General features: G+C 38.8%; 1 protein-coding gene across 2 annotated transcripts in view; it reads right to left on the minus strand.

Annotated features, from left to right (window-relative positions):
• Nucleotides 1–21,441, minus strand: part of LOC306869857 (uncharacterized protein) — a 96,238-nt gene that overhangs the window by 59,151 nt on the left and 15,646 nt on the right. Inside the window, exons 2-3 of one of the 2 annotated variants that reach the window (XM_079416783.1) lie at nucleotides 8,390–12,188; nucleotides 5,550–5,611 (exon numbers count right to left, since the gene is read on the minus strand). In XM_079416783.1, coding sequence (XP_079272909.1) covers nucleotides 5,608–5,611; nucleotides 8,390–11,370 — 2,985 coding nt within the window. In that variant the 5' untranslated portion in view covers nucleotides 11,371–12,188 and the 3' untranslated portion in view covers nucleotides 5,550–5,607. Of the gene's footprint in view, nucleotides 1–5,549; nucleotides 5,612–8,389; nucleotides 12,189–21,441 lie in introns of those variants that run through there. The other variant, XM_079416782.1, reaches the window with a different exon arrangement.

Genomic DNA, 21,441 nt, shown 5'->3' on the forward strand with positions numbered 1-21,441 from the left:
AGCTGGTTGAGCAGCCATTAAAATACACATCCGTGCAAGCGTGGAGAGAGAAAGAGCGAGAGCCTCCTAATGTGCAGGTGTGAGTTTGGCATGTTAACTCTGAGCTCGTGTCTTGCTGAGATCTAGACTCCAGCACACTGAGTCATGTTTAACAGGTGGGAGGGAGAGTGTCAAACGCAGGGCTGTTTATCGCTCTCAAACAAACACAATCAGAGTGAGCTATTGCAACGGACAAAAGATGTTTGAGAAAACAAACAAAATCAGGTGCTAAAAACGTACATCACGAATATAAAATTCATCCCGCTACTTCAGGAACATGATCAGGTCTAATCTCAGTCAAATACAAAGTCTGAGACTGCAAGTGAAAATGCTTCCAGTTTGCATTCAAATTCAACACAGACTTGTCAATTACAAATTATTTTAGCAGCATAACCATGTAAATTAATGAAATTGATATGCACGACTGACATAAACAATCTATGATGATTATGTTCTCCAGTATGATTTGAGATTTGAAAACATTTGACTGACTGTACAAGGGAGCTAAAGTTAAAGTTTTCTTAAATTAAAATACTTTCTCTCTCTCTCGCTGTGTGTGTTATAATCAGTGTTGGGAAGGTTACTTTAGAAATGTAATAGGTTACAGATTACAAGTTACCCTACTTAAAATATAAAATCTTAAAATAACCAGCGCTTCACCTTCAATACGACTGAGGTGAGACCCTTGAGCAAGGCACCAAACCTCCAACTGCTCCCCGGGCACCGCAGTATTATGGCTGCCCAATGCTCCGGGTGTGTGTTCATGGTGTGTGTGTTCACTACAGTGTGTGTGCACTTGAATTAAATTGGTAATTAAATTATGTAATTCCATTACATGTAACTAGTTACTCCCCAACACTGGTTATAATGTAAAATCATATAAATTTGGTTACAATTTTCCAAAACTTTCTGTTCAGGAATATAAAAAAAGAAACAAAATAAACACAAAAAAAAGAACATTAAACTCATGTGTGCAGTTTTACATGGCCAATGAGCAATTAAAAAAAAATAAAAATTCTATAGATAAAATAGAAACAAAAAAAAGAAAGATAGAAAGAAAGACAGAAAAAAGGACGGAAAGAAGGAATGATGAAGAACGATAGTTAGAAAGGCTAAAACTGTTGAGGAATATCCAAAACTGATGTGGTGTCAGACACGTTCTATTCCAATATGTCTACTGAGAAAAAAAAACAAGCATCACACGCATCCAGAACGCTGACCACATTTCCAGATGGGCGAATTGTGTTACCCAAACAACATTATCCATTAAACCTCACATTTGTGCTCGATTACATCTGACAGCAGCGGCGTCTGATTATCCAATCTGTTGAGTTGGCCGCACCAGAGCTCCGATGGCTGCGTAAGCCCGAGCTTAGAGGTATGAGGAGCCCGGCTGATCCACGGCCTTGTTTGTGTTCTCTGGGCTCTGACGTGGATCGAATGAGCCACACACTAGCCTCCTCACCCACCACCATCTGTGTTGATGTAAAATAACCCTGGATCCTCTGATACCGGATCAGTTTCCTCCTCTCCATTCCATTAAGACTGGGGTTGAGGAAACTGGTCCTGGACGAGGCCTTATGGTCAACGCCTACTCCAATTAGCCTCCACAATGCAAAGGTCCCAAAGGTGTGGGAGGTAAAAACAAGAAAGAAATGCTTTGTAAAAAAAAACATTCAATGACGGTGAAGTGAATCGTACATATTTTATGACTTTGCAACTGCATGACTCCTCATTCCAATGACTAATTTAAAGGGAGAATGCATAGAAAGTGTGGAACTGCTAAACATGACATTAAACTAGAAAGATTATCCATGGAAAAGAGGACTATGAAAGTCTGAAAATGTAAACCATAATAACAGCAATAACCCTTTAAAGCCTGACATATCAAGCAATAGCCGATTTTTTCCCCCCCGAATTGAGCAGTTTATTAAATTTTTAAATGAAATCTAAAATAAAACAAAAAAAGTTTGAATATGTGTTTTTTGATGAATATCATATTTGATGCATCAAGCTTTTATGGCTCATATAGTATTAAATAGAGAGAATATGAAGTAAAAGCACCTTAATTTTAATCATAGGCCCAAACTAAGCAAAATGTGCTATTTGGGGCAGATGCTAATATTTATATGGCCAAAAAGTAAGATGCAATTCTGATATATTGTAATGTAAATCATCTTTAACAGTATAGCAGATTACTAATATACAATGCAAATAAATATCAGTTGTCATTCTATATCTCCCAATATGTAATAATACAATATAAATGCTTAGTTTTATGATCAAAAAAAGTGTGGATAATCAAGTAAAGCTTAGTTTTTTCCTTCCAGCAAGAGTTCATCTTGAAATATTACTATCAATATAAAAGTTTACATTTACTTTATAAAACTCAGTAAAGACGTCAATGTGGATGTTTATACATAATACTAAAAGGCCTTTTACTTGCTACAATAGTATAAACTATCAATCAGATGACAGAAGGCATATAGTAGATTATGTACAGCATATTTTTCAGCAATGTTTTGATAATTATTGAAATTTGCAAATATGAAACAATAGGCTTTATAGAGTTAAGGGTCTAAAACTGAGCTGTGTTTGGTCACAGAATTATAAATTAATATACACTGCTTTTCATTCTACCTTTTCTAAGACCATTCTCCATGTTATTACACTAACAGGACCCACAAACAAAAGCAGCGAGCAATACTACTCAGCAATTATGAGCTAATTTTGCACACCAGTGTTTGAACAGTCTCAAAGGAACAAGAAAGTGGTAATTCTCAGGCCTTCATCAGCTACAACAAACAACCTTGTGTGCATTATAGGCCGTATGAAGCAATCTGCCTCAAATGATCCTCACTTAAAATCATTACTTTCTAAGGCTTTTCCCACTATGATAAATGCTGGATTTATGTTCTTTTGAAACTCTGTTGAGGTTGTGTTGAGTCAGGTTTCATGCTTTTTCTTCTGAAAGGGGGTTAGCACTGCTTTTAACCTGGGTTTATGAAGCCCTGCTTCAATAAAAATACTCATGCTCTTTGTACAGTCACAGAAACTAAAATAAGATGCACATCTAAGCAAAACTGTTTAATCAATTTCACTGACATTTGTAGAGATGGACAAGCTGCAGGTACATCTAATAAAATTAGAATATCGTGAAAAGTTCATTTTTTCTTGTAAACTTTTATATATTTTAGATTCATTACGTGTAAAGTAAAACATTTCAAAAGTTTTTTTGTTTTGTTTTAATTTTGATGATTAGAGCTTACAGCTCATGAAAGTCAAAAATTAGTATCTCAAAATATTAGAATATTTACATTTGAGTTTCAATTAATGACCATCCCTACAGTATATACTCTGGGTATCTCTTGTTCTTTGAAACCACAATAATGGGGAAGACTGCTGACTTGGTAATGGTCCAGAAGACTAACATTGATGCCCTCCACAAAGAGGATAAGTCACAGAGGGTCATTACTGAAAGGTGTGGCTGTTTACAGAGTGCTGTATCAAAGCATATTAAATGCAAAGTTGACTGGAAGGAAGAATTTGGGTAGGAAAAGGTGCACAAGCAACAGGGATGACCGCAAGCTTGAGAATACTGTCAAGCAAAGCTGATTCAAACACTTGGGAGAGCTTCACAAGGAGTGGACTGAAGCTGGAGTGAGTGCATCAAGAGTCACCACGCTCAGACGTCTTCAGGAAAAGGGCTACCAAGCCACTTCTGAACCAGAGACAACGTCAGAAGCGTCTTACCTGGGCTGTGGAGAAAAAGAACTGGACTGTTGCTCAGTGGTCCAAAGTCCTCTTTTCAGATGAAAGTAAATTTTGCATTTAATTTAGAAATCAAGGTCCCAGAGTCTGGAGGAAGAGTGGAGAGGCACAGAATCCATGTTGCTTGAAGTCCAGTGTAAAGTTTACACAGTCAGTGATTTGGGCTGCCATGTCATCTGCTGGTGTTGGTTCACTGTGATTTCTGAAGTCCACAGTCAATGCAGTCATCTACCAGGAAATTTTAGAGCACTTCATGCTTCCTTCTGCTGACAAGCTTTATGGAGATGCTGATTTCATTTTCCAGCAGGACTTGGCACCTGCCCACACTGCCAAAGGTACCAAAAGCTGGTTCAGTGACCATGGTGTTACTGTGCTTGATTGGCCAGCAAACTCGCCTGACCTGAACCTCATAGAGAATCTGTGGGGTATTGTCAAGAGGAAGATGAGAGACACCAGACTCAACAATGCAGATGACCTGAAGGCCGCTATCAAAGCAACCTGGGCTTCCATTACACCTGAGCAGTGCCACAGGCTGATTGCCTCCATGCCACGCCGCACTGATGCAGTAATTCATGCAAAAGGAGACCCAACCAAGTATTGAGTGCATAGAAATAAACATACTTTTCAGAAGCCTGACATTTCTGTTTAAAATATCCTTTTTTTATTGATCTTATTTAATATTCTAATTTTCTGAGACACTGAATTTTGGGTTTTCATTATCTGTAAGCCATAATCATCAAAATTTCAAGAAATAAAGGCTTGAAATATTTCACTCTATGTGTAATGAATCTATATAATATATGGTTTTCACTTTCTGAAATGAGTGACAAAAAATATTGACCTTTTTCATGATATTCAATTTTTTTTTAGATGTACCTGTATATTCAGAGTATTTCCATAGCTTACATAAACATGAAAAGATAAGTCAACATTAAATACCCCTAGATATTTAATTTAAGTTCTTGTTTTTAATAAAGACTTGCTGTCTTCTAAAGTAATATAAAAAGCATTATGCATTGAAAAGAAATTAGAGATGAAAATATGGCAATTGGTGCATCGATTTTCATGCTAAACAAAGACAAAGTCATGCAGGTTAGGAACAACACGTGGGTGAGGAAACTAAGCATTGAAGTGTTGTGTGTGCTAGAGTGAGTCTGTTTATGCATGCTTTGCGCATGACGGTATGTTTAATCATGAAAGATTTGAACTTTGCCTGTGTTTTTGTGTTTTGCATGGTCGTTCAAAAAAAAACAGAGATTCCCTCTGCTGTACACAGAGCTGTTTTATCTCCTGAGCGCTGTCCCACTTCTGCATTCTGTAAATACCCTCGCAAAAGCAAGAAAATGCCCTAATGTAGGCCATAGTGTCTTCTGGAAACCTGGGCAGAGACCGCTGACTGACTTCAGCTATGCTGTTCTAGTTCTGACCTGAGAAACCATTTAATAAGTTCATTTTCTTGCATGCTAGAAATTCCGACACCCCCGAGAGAGAGAAATTAAAAATGCCAATTGAAAACAAGAAAACCTGTTTGGATTTGGAAATTCATTTATCTGGTCAAAGTTTTACATTTTCTCAACCACACAGATGCATGCTTGATAATACAAGTCAACATGAACTTGTATTTACAACCCATTTGTTTCCATAATATAGGGCATTCAACAAAACAAAAAAACAAATGTAGAACAAGACTTGATTTTATGCATTGGGAATCAATCAGATTGTGAAATGGCAATACATACCAGAATGGAGTCATGCAGATGGAGGGAAGGGGATGAAAAATAAGAGGGCTTGGTGACATCAGCTGAAAAGCAAAGTTGTTTCAAAGGCAGAGTAAGTTAACTTAGTTATTGCATTTTTAGTTTGTGTTAATGTGCACCAACTAATCGCTTACAATAAGACAAGAATTGTGCATTAATAAAATAAAAGAAAGTGCATTTTGATTTCAAGCTGACTTTTTCACAAGCATGAATCATTCCTGGATCAATGCCCTTTGTTGCTTGTGTTACAAAATTCTTAACCAATCATACACCTCTGATTGTATGGGTAGTGTAGGGTTTGGATTATAATTGTTTGAAAAGAATATCGTTCAATGAATGTTGATTCAGTATTGTGTATAAAAAAAAGTGCTACAGCAAACAAACCACAAAACAAACCGGGTGCTTTAGCCTGGATGAATTGCTCCATCAAGACATTTAATAGCATCAAAATAATTCCAATCAAACAACTATGCAGTGACTTCTGGGCTGTCAGTAGCTTCTGCAGTAGCCTGCAATCCAACTTAGCAACTACAGTAGAAATGTCAATGCCCTGAAATAAAATGCATTTTAAATCATATTTGAAGAATGGAAAAATGACATGTTTCTGCCTGACGGCATGTCATTTCACTTCAGTTAGCTCTGGAAACAAAAAACAGCCGATGAAAGAGAAAAAAACACCCTATGCATATTATTTTTCCACATATAAAAAACAAATAGCTTATAAAACAGCAGCTTATATAAGAAATAAATACAGAACAAAGATGTGTCAAAAAGAACACAGAGCCACTATCTGAGATCGGAGTGCACAGTTGGTCCATCATTAGTATGCCACAGACATTAATTTTTAAAAGATTTAAGCCTATTGCTTTTTATCTTGGAAATTGAATTTTTGCTGTAGATGAATGACATCGGTGGCGCTTTCCTTTCAGAAACTATCCCCATCAGCGAGTAACCCTACCTCATTACAGACACATGAAATAAAAAATTCTTAATCATCAAGCTTTTATGATGATCATTATGCCATCATACCATAATGATGTTCATTTCTTATTCAAAAAAATAAAAATACATTTTTAGTTGTGTTTAAGCAGTGTCTGACAGGGCAGAACAGAGCTGAACATTTTTTCATAGTTCATGGCCCGTGAACAGCTGATGGCTGATAATGAGGCTAAGGATTTTGTTTTGATTAATTTTGCAATAACGTGACAGATTCACACATGCATACTAAACATATCACCAATTATGCTCTTAAAATTATGTTGTAGATGATGACAGCCTTGGCACACAAAGAAGTGTATTTGTATGGCTTGTTCGGTTTAGTTAATTCAAATTCCTTAATGCAACACAATTCTTTGTGCAATAAATTTTAAATTGTAAAATGCTAATTTACTTGATCCATTTGAGAATTTGGACTGCATTGATATGTTTTTTTGTAAACAGAAATTCATGTTGATAAACATACAGTAGTTTATCAGTAGCCAATGTTTGGTAAGAACATGTTATAGAAATATAATGTAGCATCAGACAGCAAAATGAATAGTGTTTGCCATACTCTGTTTTAGACCCTAGTGTAAAATAAATATACTAAAATGTATTTGAAATTCATTTATTTCATGCCATATATAATACAAATACATGTACATATTTATGTACTTAATAAAAATACCCTGCCATTGTAATTTTGGTATACTAAACTGGTATAAAGTCTGCTAAACTGGAACAACTAATTTTGTGCTGAATGCACTTTAATTGTGCAGAAGTAGTGCTGAAGTTCTACTAAAGATTTATTAAAGTATATTGGATTGTGCTAAAGTGGAACTATTGCAAGTATACTTTAGGTACACTTTAAATATCTTGCATTGAAAAGACCAATAATATTCAAAGATCATAACATCCTCATCAATAGTGATTTAAAACACATTTTAGGCTTAATATTAAGAGCATTGTGCACAAGTAACTTTTACATCAGTAAGTCTTGAGCGTTGTGTCAGTAAACATGTTAATGGGTTGAACTATATTTGGTATGCAATAAATGTATTTTAAATATATCACTTTTTTACAGCTTCTACAGTTTTATTTGTATTTTTGTTGTACAAATTTATATTAATCTATCTAAAGCTATACTAGTATTAATGAAAATGAGAAGGACTGAGCATGATTTGAACTCGAATCATCTGCAGTCATGCACCGCTGTGCAGCGTCAGACCAAATAAATTTAAGTTTGTACGAGAGGACTAGAATAAAAATAATAAAAAATGAAATCTTGAAAATGCTTAAATTATTTGTTGACAGACAATGCTTTCCTAATTTAAGTTCATTGAACATTTTTTTAATAAAAAGTAATACATCTCTAATGTCTCTCAAAGCAGCATCTCTCAGAATATGGCAAAAACTTTGAATCATTGAATGTGTCTTCACACATCCTACTTGAGACTTTTCAAAGTAAAATGTGTTGGCACATTCTCTAGTCTACAGAAATCTGAAAAGTCTCTCAGCAAGACGACATGCTGCGAGGCCTTTCTTATGAAAACAATCATATCCCTCAGTGATGAACTTGATGAGTGGACAGATGGGAGGGCGGTTTAAAAAGCATCACAGCTATCACTGCTGGAACATGTTAATGACAATCAACATAGGATTATAGGCAAAAGCAGAGGGTTGGAACAATTTCCTGCTGTTTATGTCTCACTCATTTCCTCTGTACCAACCACAAAAAAGAAGAGAATCACCGCTGTTACCCATTTGAGTTTACCAACAAAATATGCTTTGAAATTCACAGTATTCTCTTATAAAGTTATTCCTTGACTCACTCGCTTACTCACCCATCTCGCTCTGCCTCCTTCTTCTCCAGATCCTGAATGACGTCCAGTAAAACCTTGATGGTGTTCTGGCTCGTCTCCAACACCCCTTCCAGGCTGTGCAGCTGAGACTGTAGAGCTCCAATGTCGTACAGAGGGCCGTTTGGGCCAAACAGTTTTTCTTTTGCTTTTGCCAGGTCCAGCTTACACTTAGCCCCAGACATAAGCCCCCCCAGCAACTCCTGCACCTGCCGTAGAGTGTCCGCTTGGCCCTCCGCTGGTCCAAGGGGAACCTGGGGGTTTGTCCCCCCAGCAGGAGGCAAGTGGTTTGCACTGGCCTGTGATTCTGGGCCGAGGATCTCCCGTCGGCTGCTTAAACAGGTGGGCCTCACCGTAGCTCTTGCCTTAGTTTTGGGAGGGATAGGAGGTGGGGTTTCACCCGCCTGACAGTGAGCTCCTGCTTCAGCATTTGGCTTCACTACCCCAGTTTTCACTCTGTCCTTTTCTGCATTGTTGCTCTCAGCTTTGGGGACAGGAAGCTTACGGGGCTGTCCAGGAGTAGAGGAACTCTCTTTCCGGGGGGTGTACGGAGGAGGAGGTGGTGGTGGGGGAGGAAGCATGAACTCTCTCCTGTCTCGTCTGTCCTGAGTGCAGCAGAAGGCCTGAGGAGGGGAGGGGCTCGCCCCAGCGTTAGAGTACAGCAGAGTAGTCTGTGGAGGGCAGGCGTAAGGAGGTAAAGAATGCCTGAAATTAGCAGAGGGAACCACAGTTTCCTGGGGTTTACTAGCGTACATCATTGCCTCGCGTGGACAGAGAACAGGTGACATGTTTTGTGGAAATGATTTGGAGTGCGATACTGTTTGAGTAGGCATCTTAAAGTGTTGCACAATTTGAGAGGGATTACTGCAAGACACTGCAGTTTGCATACTAGCGTTGCAGTGTGGCAATGCTTGGACAGAAAGTTTACCTGGCGCAGGTTGTGTGGAAGGGCTACAAATCAGAACTGGCATGGAAGGAGTCACATGGGTTGCCACATTCTGTTGATCCAAAATGCAATGTACTACAGTTTGAACAGCAGGAATGGCATGTGCCGTAACTGCAACGGGGCCCTTAAAGTGTGAAGCTGGGTGTGGAGTAGTGGCACAGGACGGCTCGGGAGAAAATGACATCAAATTGTGAGGGAGGGTTTGTGTAGGAATCTTATGAGGTGCCATAGGTTGAGTGGGAGAGCCAAAGGTTGCTAGTTTGTCTTTGACACAGTATGGTATAGACTGTACTGAAATTTTACAAGATGATGAAGGCTGAACAGGTGCTGGGTAGTGTGTGGCTGATATAGGAGTCTGTACAGGAAGGGTAGGCATCCTACCCAATGGCTCATTCTGTTTAGGACTCCTACATCTTGGCACAGACTGAATTGGAGTTACAGGTTGTGTTGGAGATATCACAGAGTACACAGGTTGATTTGAGGAGTTACCACATGCCATGGGTTGTGTTGGAGTCTTCTGGCATGGCTGTGTGGAATTGAACGTAGAGGCAACTGCAGGTGCTCCTTGAGAACAGGACGCTCCCTTGGAGCCAGCCACGTTGGCGCATGGAATCGTTTCCTCCAACGTCTGGAAACAAGGCGTTGATTGAGCAGGAGTTGTGGGATCTGTATGTGAATCTGGAATGCATTGGGACTCGGGTACTGGGGGAATCTTACAATTTGCCATATTCTGAATACCAGGTGTGCAACAACGCCCTGTAGACACAATAGGAGACATGCATGATTGCCCATGAGTTGAAGATGTGGTGACAGTGGATATGACTTGTGCTGTGGTAGTGCACAAAGGCTCTGGTACAGTGGGGGTCAAACTGATGTTCTCCGCAGCAGCCTGCGGTGGGCAACATTGCAATGTTTCTTTGAGACATGTGGTTGATGGAGGTGCAGTGTGAGATGGACAAGATGCAGGGTCTACCTCAGAGGTTGTGTTATCTGGGAAAGTTTGGATTTTTGAATCACTGCTTGCTTCAGTCTGTGTGGAAGAGACACCACATGGCGTATTATAAATTGTGTTGGGTGTGGCTGAACGCTGCGGAGGCACGATATCTGATGAAGTTCTGTGTGCCACAACTTTGGATGGAAGCTTCTTGAGTTGGTTAGACTGTTGGTGGCTTCTGTGCACAGTTTTAGTTGGAGAAGTACAAGGAGGCTCAGGTTTCCCAGGATCACTTGCCGCTCTGTTTAAAGATTTCCTCCTACCTCTCCTTCTAGACTGTTTTTGTGGCGCAGCAGAACATGGCTGGAGTTGTGTTAATGTACCCACAGAGGCAGTTTGATTGTCCTCAGTTTTCTGGCACCTTGATTGCTCAGCAGGGGTATAATGTTGGATAGAGCTTTTCTGTGATCTACAAGGTGGAACGTAGAGCTGTGCAGTCAGCTCATCGGAGGAATCTCCGTCATCCCATGCTCCCCCCAGGCTGTGACTGCGAGTCTGTGTGGCAGAGAGTGAGGGAGGCTTCTGCAAGCTGGGTGAGGTTTGGATGGCTGTACTCCTGCATGGCTGAGTTGGCAGTGGCAGTGTGAGCGAACATGGATGTGTTGGGACCCAGCAGCGTCTGGTAGGCCCAGGGGTAAGTGGGTGCGGTGGCGCTCTCTTCAAAAACGCTGTCACTGCTCCAATTGTCTTTTCCATGTCCCCACGGACTGCCCCCACCAGCGAGGGCCCGTTTGTCAACTCTTTCTGCCAGTTTGGAACCTCTGTTGAGCTCTTACTCCTCGTCTTCTCATTTTTATCCTTAGACTTATCATCATCCTCCAGATCTTTAAAGCGTACTTGCTGTGTACGATTTCGTCTCCGTTTAAGTCTGCTTTCAATATCTGGAGAGTTCCGGTTAAGAAGCACTGAGCGCACAGTCACGGTGGTGGGTGTTTTGTCTGGGTTGCCATTGCTGTGGCTGTGAACAGTTGGCAAATGGTTAGGCTCTTTGCTCACCATGTTATCCAAGAGTAGTTTATGGACCATAGATGTTAAAAAATTTGACTGTGTGGATTTTTTGCCTGCTTTCACAAGTCAAATGTGAATGAACAATTAATTAGATAAAAAATTAAATTATAGCACACAGTATACTTGACATTTGGCAAATCTGAACATGATAAATGCTGCAGTAACAAAAAAATAAAATAAAACAGACCAGCCGACGGCAGCAGAGCATGTGACTGGTCCTTTCCTCAGGTCACATGACTGAGGGTTTCTGTGTAAGTCTTTGTGGTAATGCTGTCAGAGTAGGTTCTGGGTTTGGCACGAAGAGTCTTTATAAGCAAGTGTCTTTATATGCAAAAGAGGGACTGGGTGTATCCTGAGCTGCAGCTCCATTAGTCCACAGGGGCACTTAAACACTCAATGAGCAACCTTGGTGATACTCTCTTTGCTTAAGTCCTGAAGAACATGACACTTTGGCAGGGTAGGCTTTCGAGTATGTCTCAGAAGTCTTCATCATGGTTTCATAGCCAAGAGCAAAATCTCACGTCACATAACTCTCACCATGTATGTCTGCAGCAGTTGTAACCATGCTTGTCCTAAAAATATCAAGGCAAATAAAATGTTAATGGGATACAGTTTTCAGGCTGACCAGTGAGAGGATGTCCCGACACCTTTAATGCCCTACTTTCCAACTCAAAGCTTGTGTGCACAGTCCTCTCTGGTGTAGCATATCTTGACAGTCCAGGACTAGGCAATGCATCTCTTCAAGCTGACTTTTATCTCTCACATTTGTCCTTGAGTTTCTTTGCTTGAGTCGTTCACCTCATCATTTTCTTGAGACAGGAACAGAACTGGAACATCTGAGTAAAGTGGAAACAGAAAAAAAAGACAGTAGGTTCAGTAATGTTTTTTATTTCTGAATCATGTTTTACTTTGACACACACATACTGTACACAAAAGTTGGTTTTAACATAAAACTGTACCTGAGAACATTCATAAGTACATAAATAGGATTCCTCAAGTATAAAACTGCCTCAAGCTAAGATTTCATGAGTTCTCTCCAACAATCAAGTCTTTGATCTCCTTCCATTTCCTGGTGAGGCAGTCAACAAAATAAGAATAGTTTAGGGTCAAATGTATGACAGAGACAGACACTGAGAGTGCTTTTAGCTTGTCTGTAGCTTTGGGGCTGGTGTTTAACTCAGCGGTGTCTCAGAAGGGGCGGGCTAAGAGATATTCAGGGGTAGAAACTGACAACGCTAATTAACTTGGCTTGTCTTTAAGCAACCCCCCCTGGCACATGGAGGCACAAGCATGGCGGCTGATCGCCACAGGGAATTCTGAACACACTCTATCACACTGTCACTCTTACCAGGCACTGCATTCTGTCTGTGATCAGACAATCACTGTCCGCTGAGTCATGAGAGGATGTTAAATGTCTGTGTACGTGTCTTGTGATTCCTCTGCTCAGTGTAATTTTCTTATCAGATGGGGAACTGGTCAGACTGAATCATAGCACAGAGTATCTAACTCAACAAAACTTTGTCACAGCTCTCCACTATGATATCTTATGTAGTCTCAGCCTCAGACCTCACGCCCACGGACCGTTGGCAAAACGTCTGATGCATATGGTCAGGGCCAGATTATCCATAGACGGGATTGGGCAAGTGCCCTGGGGCACCAGCCAGTAGGGGGGAACCAAGTGATTAAGATAATGTCTAGACCTTTAAAATATTTTTCATGTTTTGTATATATATTATTTTTCTGGAATAGTTGCAGATGCATAGAAAATGAACAGTTAATGATACAGTGTATACAGAGAGAATAGAAAATATATGCACGCATATAAAGAACTGCGATTGGGTCAGGCCACAGTGTAATTGCGCCCTCCCCCCAGTCAGAGTCGAGCCTGCCAATTTATAATATTCAATTCACAACGGATAGGCAGCATCAGCTTAGCGGTTGTGCGAAACTTAAATTTAAAAAAGAGAAAATATCACGGCACATAGCCAGGGCTCTAAAGTGTGACTGAAAAGTACTGCGTGCGACTATCAAAACATACCCGATCAGCATATTTGTGTTTGCGCTGAGGGGAGCTTCAAAGATTTCTACTTGCGTGTTTGTGCAGCATTGAGTAATGTATCGCAGACATATGTTGATTCCTTGAATGCAATATGTTAATCAGAATCCACTCACTGCTCCAAATACTTTTGTTCATTGCTGAGTTATGCAAGTTAATAGTGAGTTTGTGAGTTTGACATAATGACATACTATTAATAAAAAAAAAAAAAAATGGCATTTCAAAAAATACCAAAAAAATGCCCCTGTAAATCACTTTAAGGAGTCATATATTACCTTGTAATGGGAAGGTAATTGTTATTGATCAGAAGGTGCTCCTGAAGTTTTGAGAGGGAGGGGAGCAATTCAAATGTGCTCACCCGAGGGCACTACAATGTGTTAATCTGGGCCTGCATATGGCGCACAAAAGTGGAAACACTTCAGGAGTGTCGAAGTCGTCTTCAGATTGGTTGAATTATATAGGATTTCCGGGAGACGTTTATGTCGTGTTCTTGAACGTTCCGCCTGGAAACAAAGATTCCGTGATGCCAAACCCCCTCACGAAAGAAGAAACCCGCCGTGTTTACAACTGTGATGACGAGCGCTTATCAGGATCAACTAAACGCTGGATTTTCAAAAGTATGTGAAATATTTAAAGTTCGCGGCATAGAATCTTTAAAATACTAACACACCAGTCTGTTATTGGGGCGACATTTCCACGCCCGGAAACGTGACGATGAATGAGACAAACTGTGATTGATAGTCGGTCAAACGGCCTCATGGGTGGGCCTTGGCCAATGAAAGCTACCATAGATTCTAGAACTTCAGCCGTCAGTCTGAAGGTCTGGCTACGCGAGACTATCTTGTATGTAGCAAAAGACTATTAATTTCACATGCTAATTAGCCTATGACCATGCTTGGAAAGTTAATCTGCCTGTCAACGTATGTATTTGTATACCTCTGCACACCATGTTCACGCAGACGGTATGTCATCAGTGCGTTGCATTACGCCATTACAGACTGAGCGAGAATGGAAGGCGTTATTATTGTAATACTATGTGCTATGTACTGTAATATTTTCTCACTGGTCAATGAGACATGAGGTAATCTGGCAGCGTTGCATTCAACCCTCTCATCATGACGCGGTTTAGCCTCTGGTCTGACAGTGCTCGTTCATGTGTTTTGGAGGAGGCGGGGCTTTGGAGAGTGATCTGCAAGGAGGGTGGGATCTTATGCTTTCAAAGCTAGCTTGAAATCACCTACCCTTCCTTTAAGTCACTATAATAAACAGTAGGCTATGTCTTAATCTAATGCATAAATATTAAACAGATTTAAACCATTTTTAAATATGTAATAATATGTTAAATCATATTAGTTTAGTTTTCTTTACTTACAGCTTGTTAATTTTCTTATCATTGTGTAAATATTAAAGAAATAATTAAAAAAATGTTTACAAACATGAACTTGAGTAAAGCATAGATCTAAAAGGCTACGAAATATATCGCAAAACATAAATTTATTTTTTTAACTACTGTTGTCACATGACCTCATTAACATTGCGTGTAAGTTGCATTAGTTGGCATCTTGTAAATTTGAGCTTTCATTTTTAATGTTTACTTAGCAGTTCAAATAAAAAAATGTGTGAAGAAAGATGATGTTAAAAATTGTGACTGATATTGCTTTGGGTTCATTCTTCACACTGAAATGAAGGTCAAATTGAGCACAATGTATTTTGGTGTAAAGTGCTCTGCTGAATACTGGATATTTTGACAAAAGCAGCTGGTCATTCAAGCATATATGCATTTTGAACATTTGTAGACTGTGCATACATACCACTTACTACAGAGATAGTAAATTTAGTATGCTAGTACTATGGCATTCTGAACATAAAGAAATGCAGAACCTCAAGAAGCCTATTTGCATGCCAAAACACACATTCAATGTTCATTCCAAGCTTACAAGTCCCTTTATTTATCCCTATATTTACTTTCAGATACTGCTAACAGGCCCTTGAGCACAGAGGTTCACAGGCAAAGGCACATGCTACCACCTCACTCCTCTAGTTTTATGTAGGTAATCAAGCCCTCATTGATTGCCTCTCACTCAGCTAAACTACAAGTTCCTCTTGAAATCTCTCACGGCAGCTCTTCACATTCAACCACCGCTGGAGCCCCAGACAAAAGGCCAGACGTGCTCCTGTTATATCCATGTAGCCCAAAGGTCAATCTAGGTTGGTACAGCTTAGCAATTGTAAAGTAATACAGCTCGATAATTGGGGGCTTGTACAGAACAGACAGAAAAGAATAAAAGAACAGTAGTTGCAATGTCAAATTAGATGACTGCATTAACTTTGTTAAATTGAATGCTTTTAAATGTGCAATTAATCTTAAAACTAATGTCTGCAACCCTAATTAAAAAAGTTTAACAGTCTAAAAGAGAAGAAATAAATCTGTAAATAAATCATGAGATTATGTTCCCATGAGATAGAGCTAACACAAGCACCTACCAAATGTACAGTATTTAGTACAATTAATTTGAATAAATCTTACGCAATTTTGTGAACTGAGATGCAAATGCTTCATCAATGCAGTCAACACTTTGCATTAATCCTGCAGTACTAAACTTCAAAACCCAAGTGGGCGATTGCACGTCCACAAATATGACTCAAAACCAGATCTAACTTGCTTAGCATGATTTCCTCAAACTGGTGGTCCAGCGCCACCATGATAATAGTTCCTCTGAAAGAGAAAAGTGATGATAAAATAAGACTTCATGCGAATACCCGTTCTAGCACCCCTTGCAGAGAATGCAACACATTTTGAAATGCAACGATGCATGAAATCGCACTTGCATAGCTAGAAGCATCTGTATTCACATACTTTCTTAGAGTATGGTTTGGGCTTTAGGCTTGTTACTTATTAAAGCAATAAACCAAAACAGGCTGTGCATTCTTTTGTTTTTATGCACAACACAGTGGCTTCTTATATAATTATTTCTTTTCAAAACAACAGCACTGACAACACAAAAAAATATCATAATGTTTAATAAATAGTTGCTTTTATTGATATGAAGAACTGGACTAAACAATTATCCCTCAAAGTTGTTTATGGCTGTAAAAAAAAAAAAAAAAGTGCAAAATCGTAACATAGAAATGTGCAGGTGTTAATTCAGTATCATTGATGTACTATTGACTTTTTTCATATTTTGAATTAGTTTTTATTATATTTTCTCTTTTCACAATTTTCTCTTTTTGTCCTTTTTATTAGTTTTTGTTTTTAAAAAAAGTCTATATAGTTTAAAAAATGTTATTGCAGTATTAATAATACACTATTTTAGTTTTTATTTATATTTTGAATTAGTTTTTATTATTATATTTTCCACGTTCATTTGAATAAAAAAAACTAAATATATAATTTTATATAAATATATAAATTTTGTTGTGTTTTTGTAATTTTTATTAGTTTTGGATTTAAGTGTCTATATAGTTTTTATAAATAGTTTTTATTTTATTAATTTATTATTTTCTATTTTTATCTGAATTCAAATTAATTGAATAATTCACAATTGAATAATTGTGCTGTTTTGACATTTAATTTTTTTATGCCTATGTAGTCCATATTAATTTTTATTTCAGTTTTAGTTTGTTATTCTTGAACGCAGCTCATACAAAAACAATTCAAAACTATCTGGTTTATAAAAGTCAAAAGCAAAACAAGCCTTCTGTCTCGACTGAACTCTGTAAAAGATGTGTTACCATCTTTAGCCGCTGCCTTCTGTTGTATGCAGTTCTGTTTTGCTTCTGCAAATGATGAAATGTTGCGCTCAGTTCAATGCCAGTGGCGGATTCGTGGCCCCTGTGGAAGTTCAAATGCTCCCATGTGTGATTCATCCTGGCGCAGATGCCTGATTGAGAAATGTTCTTTTCATGTCGAGTAAATAATACTTGCTGTTATGCATTTAGTTTAGTCGCATAACACAATACACAGTAAGCTTTACATTTCCATCAAAACCATTTAGTAGTTGTTCACTGCAACCGCAGAAAAATGAGGCAGTGTTTCATGTGGGTGTATTAGCATTTATAATGTGCTCACTCTGTGTAAATAAGTTATGAATACATTTGAATATGTATTCACAGCCTTTACTCACATCCTTTGTGACAGCTTTGCTGAGCCGCACACCTGGAGACATTAATCGCTGCCAGCTTTGGCCACACGCAAGGTCAATTAAGGACGAAATTACAACCAAGCTCAGGCACTTGATTATATTAATTGTTTTTCATTTCGAATTCCCAATTTAGGCCAGCGGAATTCCTTCAAAGATGAGAAAGATTACAATAACGCTGAAACTCTGGACGTAATAAAGCGACTGAAACAAAGAGCAGAATGGATTACTTTGTCCCTTTGCTCTCCTGGAACTGCCCTCAATTATCCTGCATGTCTGGAAGCTGTTCCCCTGAAGAGAAGTCAATTATTTAATGAAGCCCTAAATTGGATGAATCATTTGCATAACCGGAACATTTAATTAGGAAACACTTGGTTGTTTTAGACTGTTTTGAGAGGAAGTGTGGGATTTGGAATTAAAACTCAGAGGGCAGGTGTAATCACGGGACGGTGGTCAATTGGGAACGTAAAGTTTGCAGTAGATCACGGTTCATTTGGAGGAAAAATCAGAACAATGCCACATTTGAGATTTTATTAAAGACACTTTTTACTAACGAGTCGATCTACAAGCGACTAGTTTTCCCTGAGGATGCCATGTAAGCTCATGTTTCACAGACGTACAGTACTACGTCTTTCCTCATACAACAACTAAAACTTCTCACAAATTACCTTCTGTTTTCGGATCCTCCAAGAAAACCAATCCTGTCTGGATAGAAATGATGTTGGTATCATATTTAGTTCTTTTCACAATGCCTCTCCTCATTTATTTTGACCTTCATCAAATACTTGGAGCTAAATTTATTGGTACACTGCCTTATTCATTTTTATAATGGATTTAGACCACTTTGTCAATTGTTTGCCCAGAATAATAGGTTGAGGTCAGTCAGTTATTTTTCTTTTGTTTGTTTGTTTTAAGGAAACTGCTACTTTTATTCAGCAAGGATGCATTAAATTCATCGAAAGTGACCGTGAAGACATTTATAAGGATTTTTGATAATGATGAACTTTCTGTTCATCAAATCCTGCTAAAGCATCATGTTTCCACAAAAATATAAGGCAGCACTACTGATTTCAACATTCAGAATGCACAGAAATTTTTCCTGAACAGCAATGATTTCTGAAGGATCTTGTGAGTAATGATGCTGAAAATTCAGCTTTGCATCACAGGAATAAATGACATTTTACAATATATTACAATAGAAAACTGTTATTTAAAATAGCATTTTTCAACAAATGAACGCATTCTTGGCGAGCATTAGAAAAAGTCTTATAGACCCCAAACTTTTCAACTGCAGTGTAATGACTCATGACCTAATATTTCCATATGACATCCCATAACATCTCAATCCTGGCAATATGTGCTCTCATCTTAATTCTTACTACAAAGATACCAGTTCCGGCCCAATCAGTACATGAAATGACATCCTGTGTTAATAACTGTAATCCAAACGTCATTTAGAAAAACCAATCCCATCCGAATTGCTGTTCTGTCACAAACCGTCATATCTACATGGGCACATTTCGAATGATGTTTCAAATGCGATGTCAGCCCTAAGTAAGTGAGAGTTGAGACAGCATATGTCACTGTCTCTCTACGTAAAGCCAAATGCTCTCGGACAGCTTTATTAAGAAAGAAGCGAGACAGTGGAGTGATCTTGACACGGCTGTCTCAGAGTAGGTCGCCGAATCTAGCCATGTCTCGGGAAATAGTAAGCTACACTGCACATTTATTTCGGGAAAGGATGCCTGGGGGGGTCTGTCTTCTTATTTTAGGTACTTCTCTCTTAATTTATATATTTATTCACCTGCTTTTTTCCGCAGGAAACATCTTTTTCATGGCAAAACCCCTGTTGGTCACGGCGAAGGCTTGATTATTAGGATTACTGATGATTACTGTGATGCTCGACAGGGGTTTGGGAGGAGGAGAGATGCAGCCCTTGGGCGCTTGTGCTCCTCTACCACAACCTCCTCCTCATCTTCATCCCTTGGCGCATCATGGCATTGATGTGATTGGCCGTGACACACAGAGGCCTCGGGATGTGATGTGAATCAACAGAGCACCCGCGCCAGAGCAGGAAACGCTGCCGTGCATTACGGCCTCTGCTACCGAATATCTCGGCATACGGCATCAACAAAGCAAGGCTGTATTCTATGAGGAGGGCATCCACAAATAAAACAATCAGTATGAAAATTAAACAATAATAGATTACATAATGTCTAAATCACTCTAAACTAACACTGTCCAACAGCGACACCGGTGGAGCTTTCCTTTAGCTTTTCAAAGAGCTCTTAAAGAGTGTGAATGTAGAGAGGTAATAGCGAAATACAGGCAACTGTTTAGTATAACTGTCAATGGAACAAAACCCAGCTATAAAGTCTGCTACTACTCATCAAACTGGTGCAAATTAATGGATTAATTATGAAATAAAAAAACTCACCCCTTAAAAAAAATGCAACTAAACTAAAAATTGTTGGTTTTTAGCGGCCTCTCCAATGGAATAAAAGTAAAGTGTTTTCAGAAGATTTGATTCCTTATGGTTTAAACTTTTCTCAGAACTGCGAGAAACAAAGTTGCGAAAAAATAATATTACCGCCCCTTAAAGGAGCACTCCACTTTTTTTGGAAATAAGCTCATTTTACAACTTCCCAAGAGTTAAACAGTTGAGTTTTACCGTTTTTGAATCCATTCAGCCGATCTCCGGTTCTGGCGGTAGCACTTTTAGCTTAGCTTAGCATAGATCATTGCGCCTGGATTAGACCATTAGCATTTGGTCATCAAAAATGACCAAAGAGTTTCAATAATTTTCTCATTTAAAGCTTGACTCTTCTGTAGTTACATCGTGTATTAAGACCGACGAAAAATTAAAAGTTGCGATTTTCTAGGTCGATATGGCTAGGAACTATACTCTCATTCCGGCGTAATAATCAAGGAACTTTGCTGCCGTACCATAGGTGCAGCAGGCGCAATGATATTATGCAGCGCCTGAAAGTAGTCCCCAGCTAGGTAACTAGTTATGAAATGAGCCTATTTCCAAAAAAAGTGGAGTGTTCCTTTAATCTGCAAGTTTACAACCACAGTGCTGCTATTATGTTTTAGCAAGCAAAAACGGTGTACCAGTTTTAACGGCATGGCGAAAGTTTGAGCAAAGCCTGCTAACTGTTCTGTCTTTGGCTGCGCTGAAGAGCACAGAACACTATTTAGAATCGGAACAGACAAGAGAGCAGTGGATTTATTGATTTGTTTACTGTATATTACGCTGCTGCCACACAGATCTAATATAATCAAGAAATTTCTTTCCCAGCTGTTTACCGTCACAGACATGACCAACATTTTTTTTGTAACTCAAGTGTGTTTTTAACATAAACTTGTGTGTATTTGACAGTTTAAGTGCAATAAGACATGAAAGAGAACTTAAGTTTAGTATTCACATGCCATGTTACAGCCGCTTTCTGTCCGCTCAGAAAACCGTATATCAGAAGTTTAAACCAACAAGGTTTAACCCCCTGGGGTCGAAGCCCGCACCAGTGCGGTCTGTCTCGTATTTTCTTTATGACCGCGAAAATAACTCCATCAGTTTTGATCGTACAGATAAGAATAAGGTATCGTTTGAAACTGCAAAGGGTCTACTTTTATTTGTGTATAGTCATCATAACAACTAAACAATGTGCTTTTGTAAAATAAAGAAAATAAACAGGGTGCGTTCTCTGCCGGCTCTGTATCTGTCACCTCTCTTCACAGACACATAAATAAAACAACATGAATCTCCACGAATACTTGCCTCAAAGACATGAGAAATATATGTATAGAAAGCTTGAAATGTCTACTTTTAATTGAAGTAAGTCACGTCCGAACAAATATTCAAATAAGTTCATCCCAGCTACTTTTTGTTTCTGG

Source organism: Barbus barbus, assembly GCF_936440315.1.
Source record: "Barbus barbus genome assembly, chromosome: 5".
NCBI classification, from domain to species: Eukaryota; Metazoa; Chordata; class Actinopteri; order Cypriniformes; family Cyprinidae; genus Barbus; species Barbus barbus.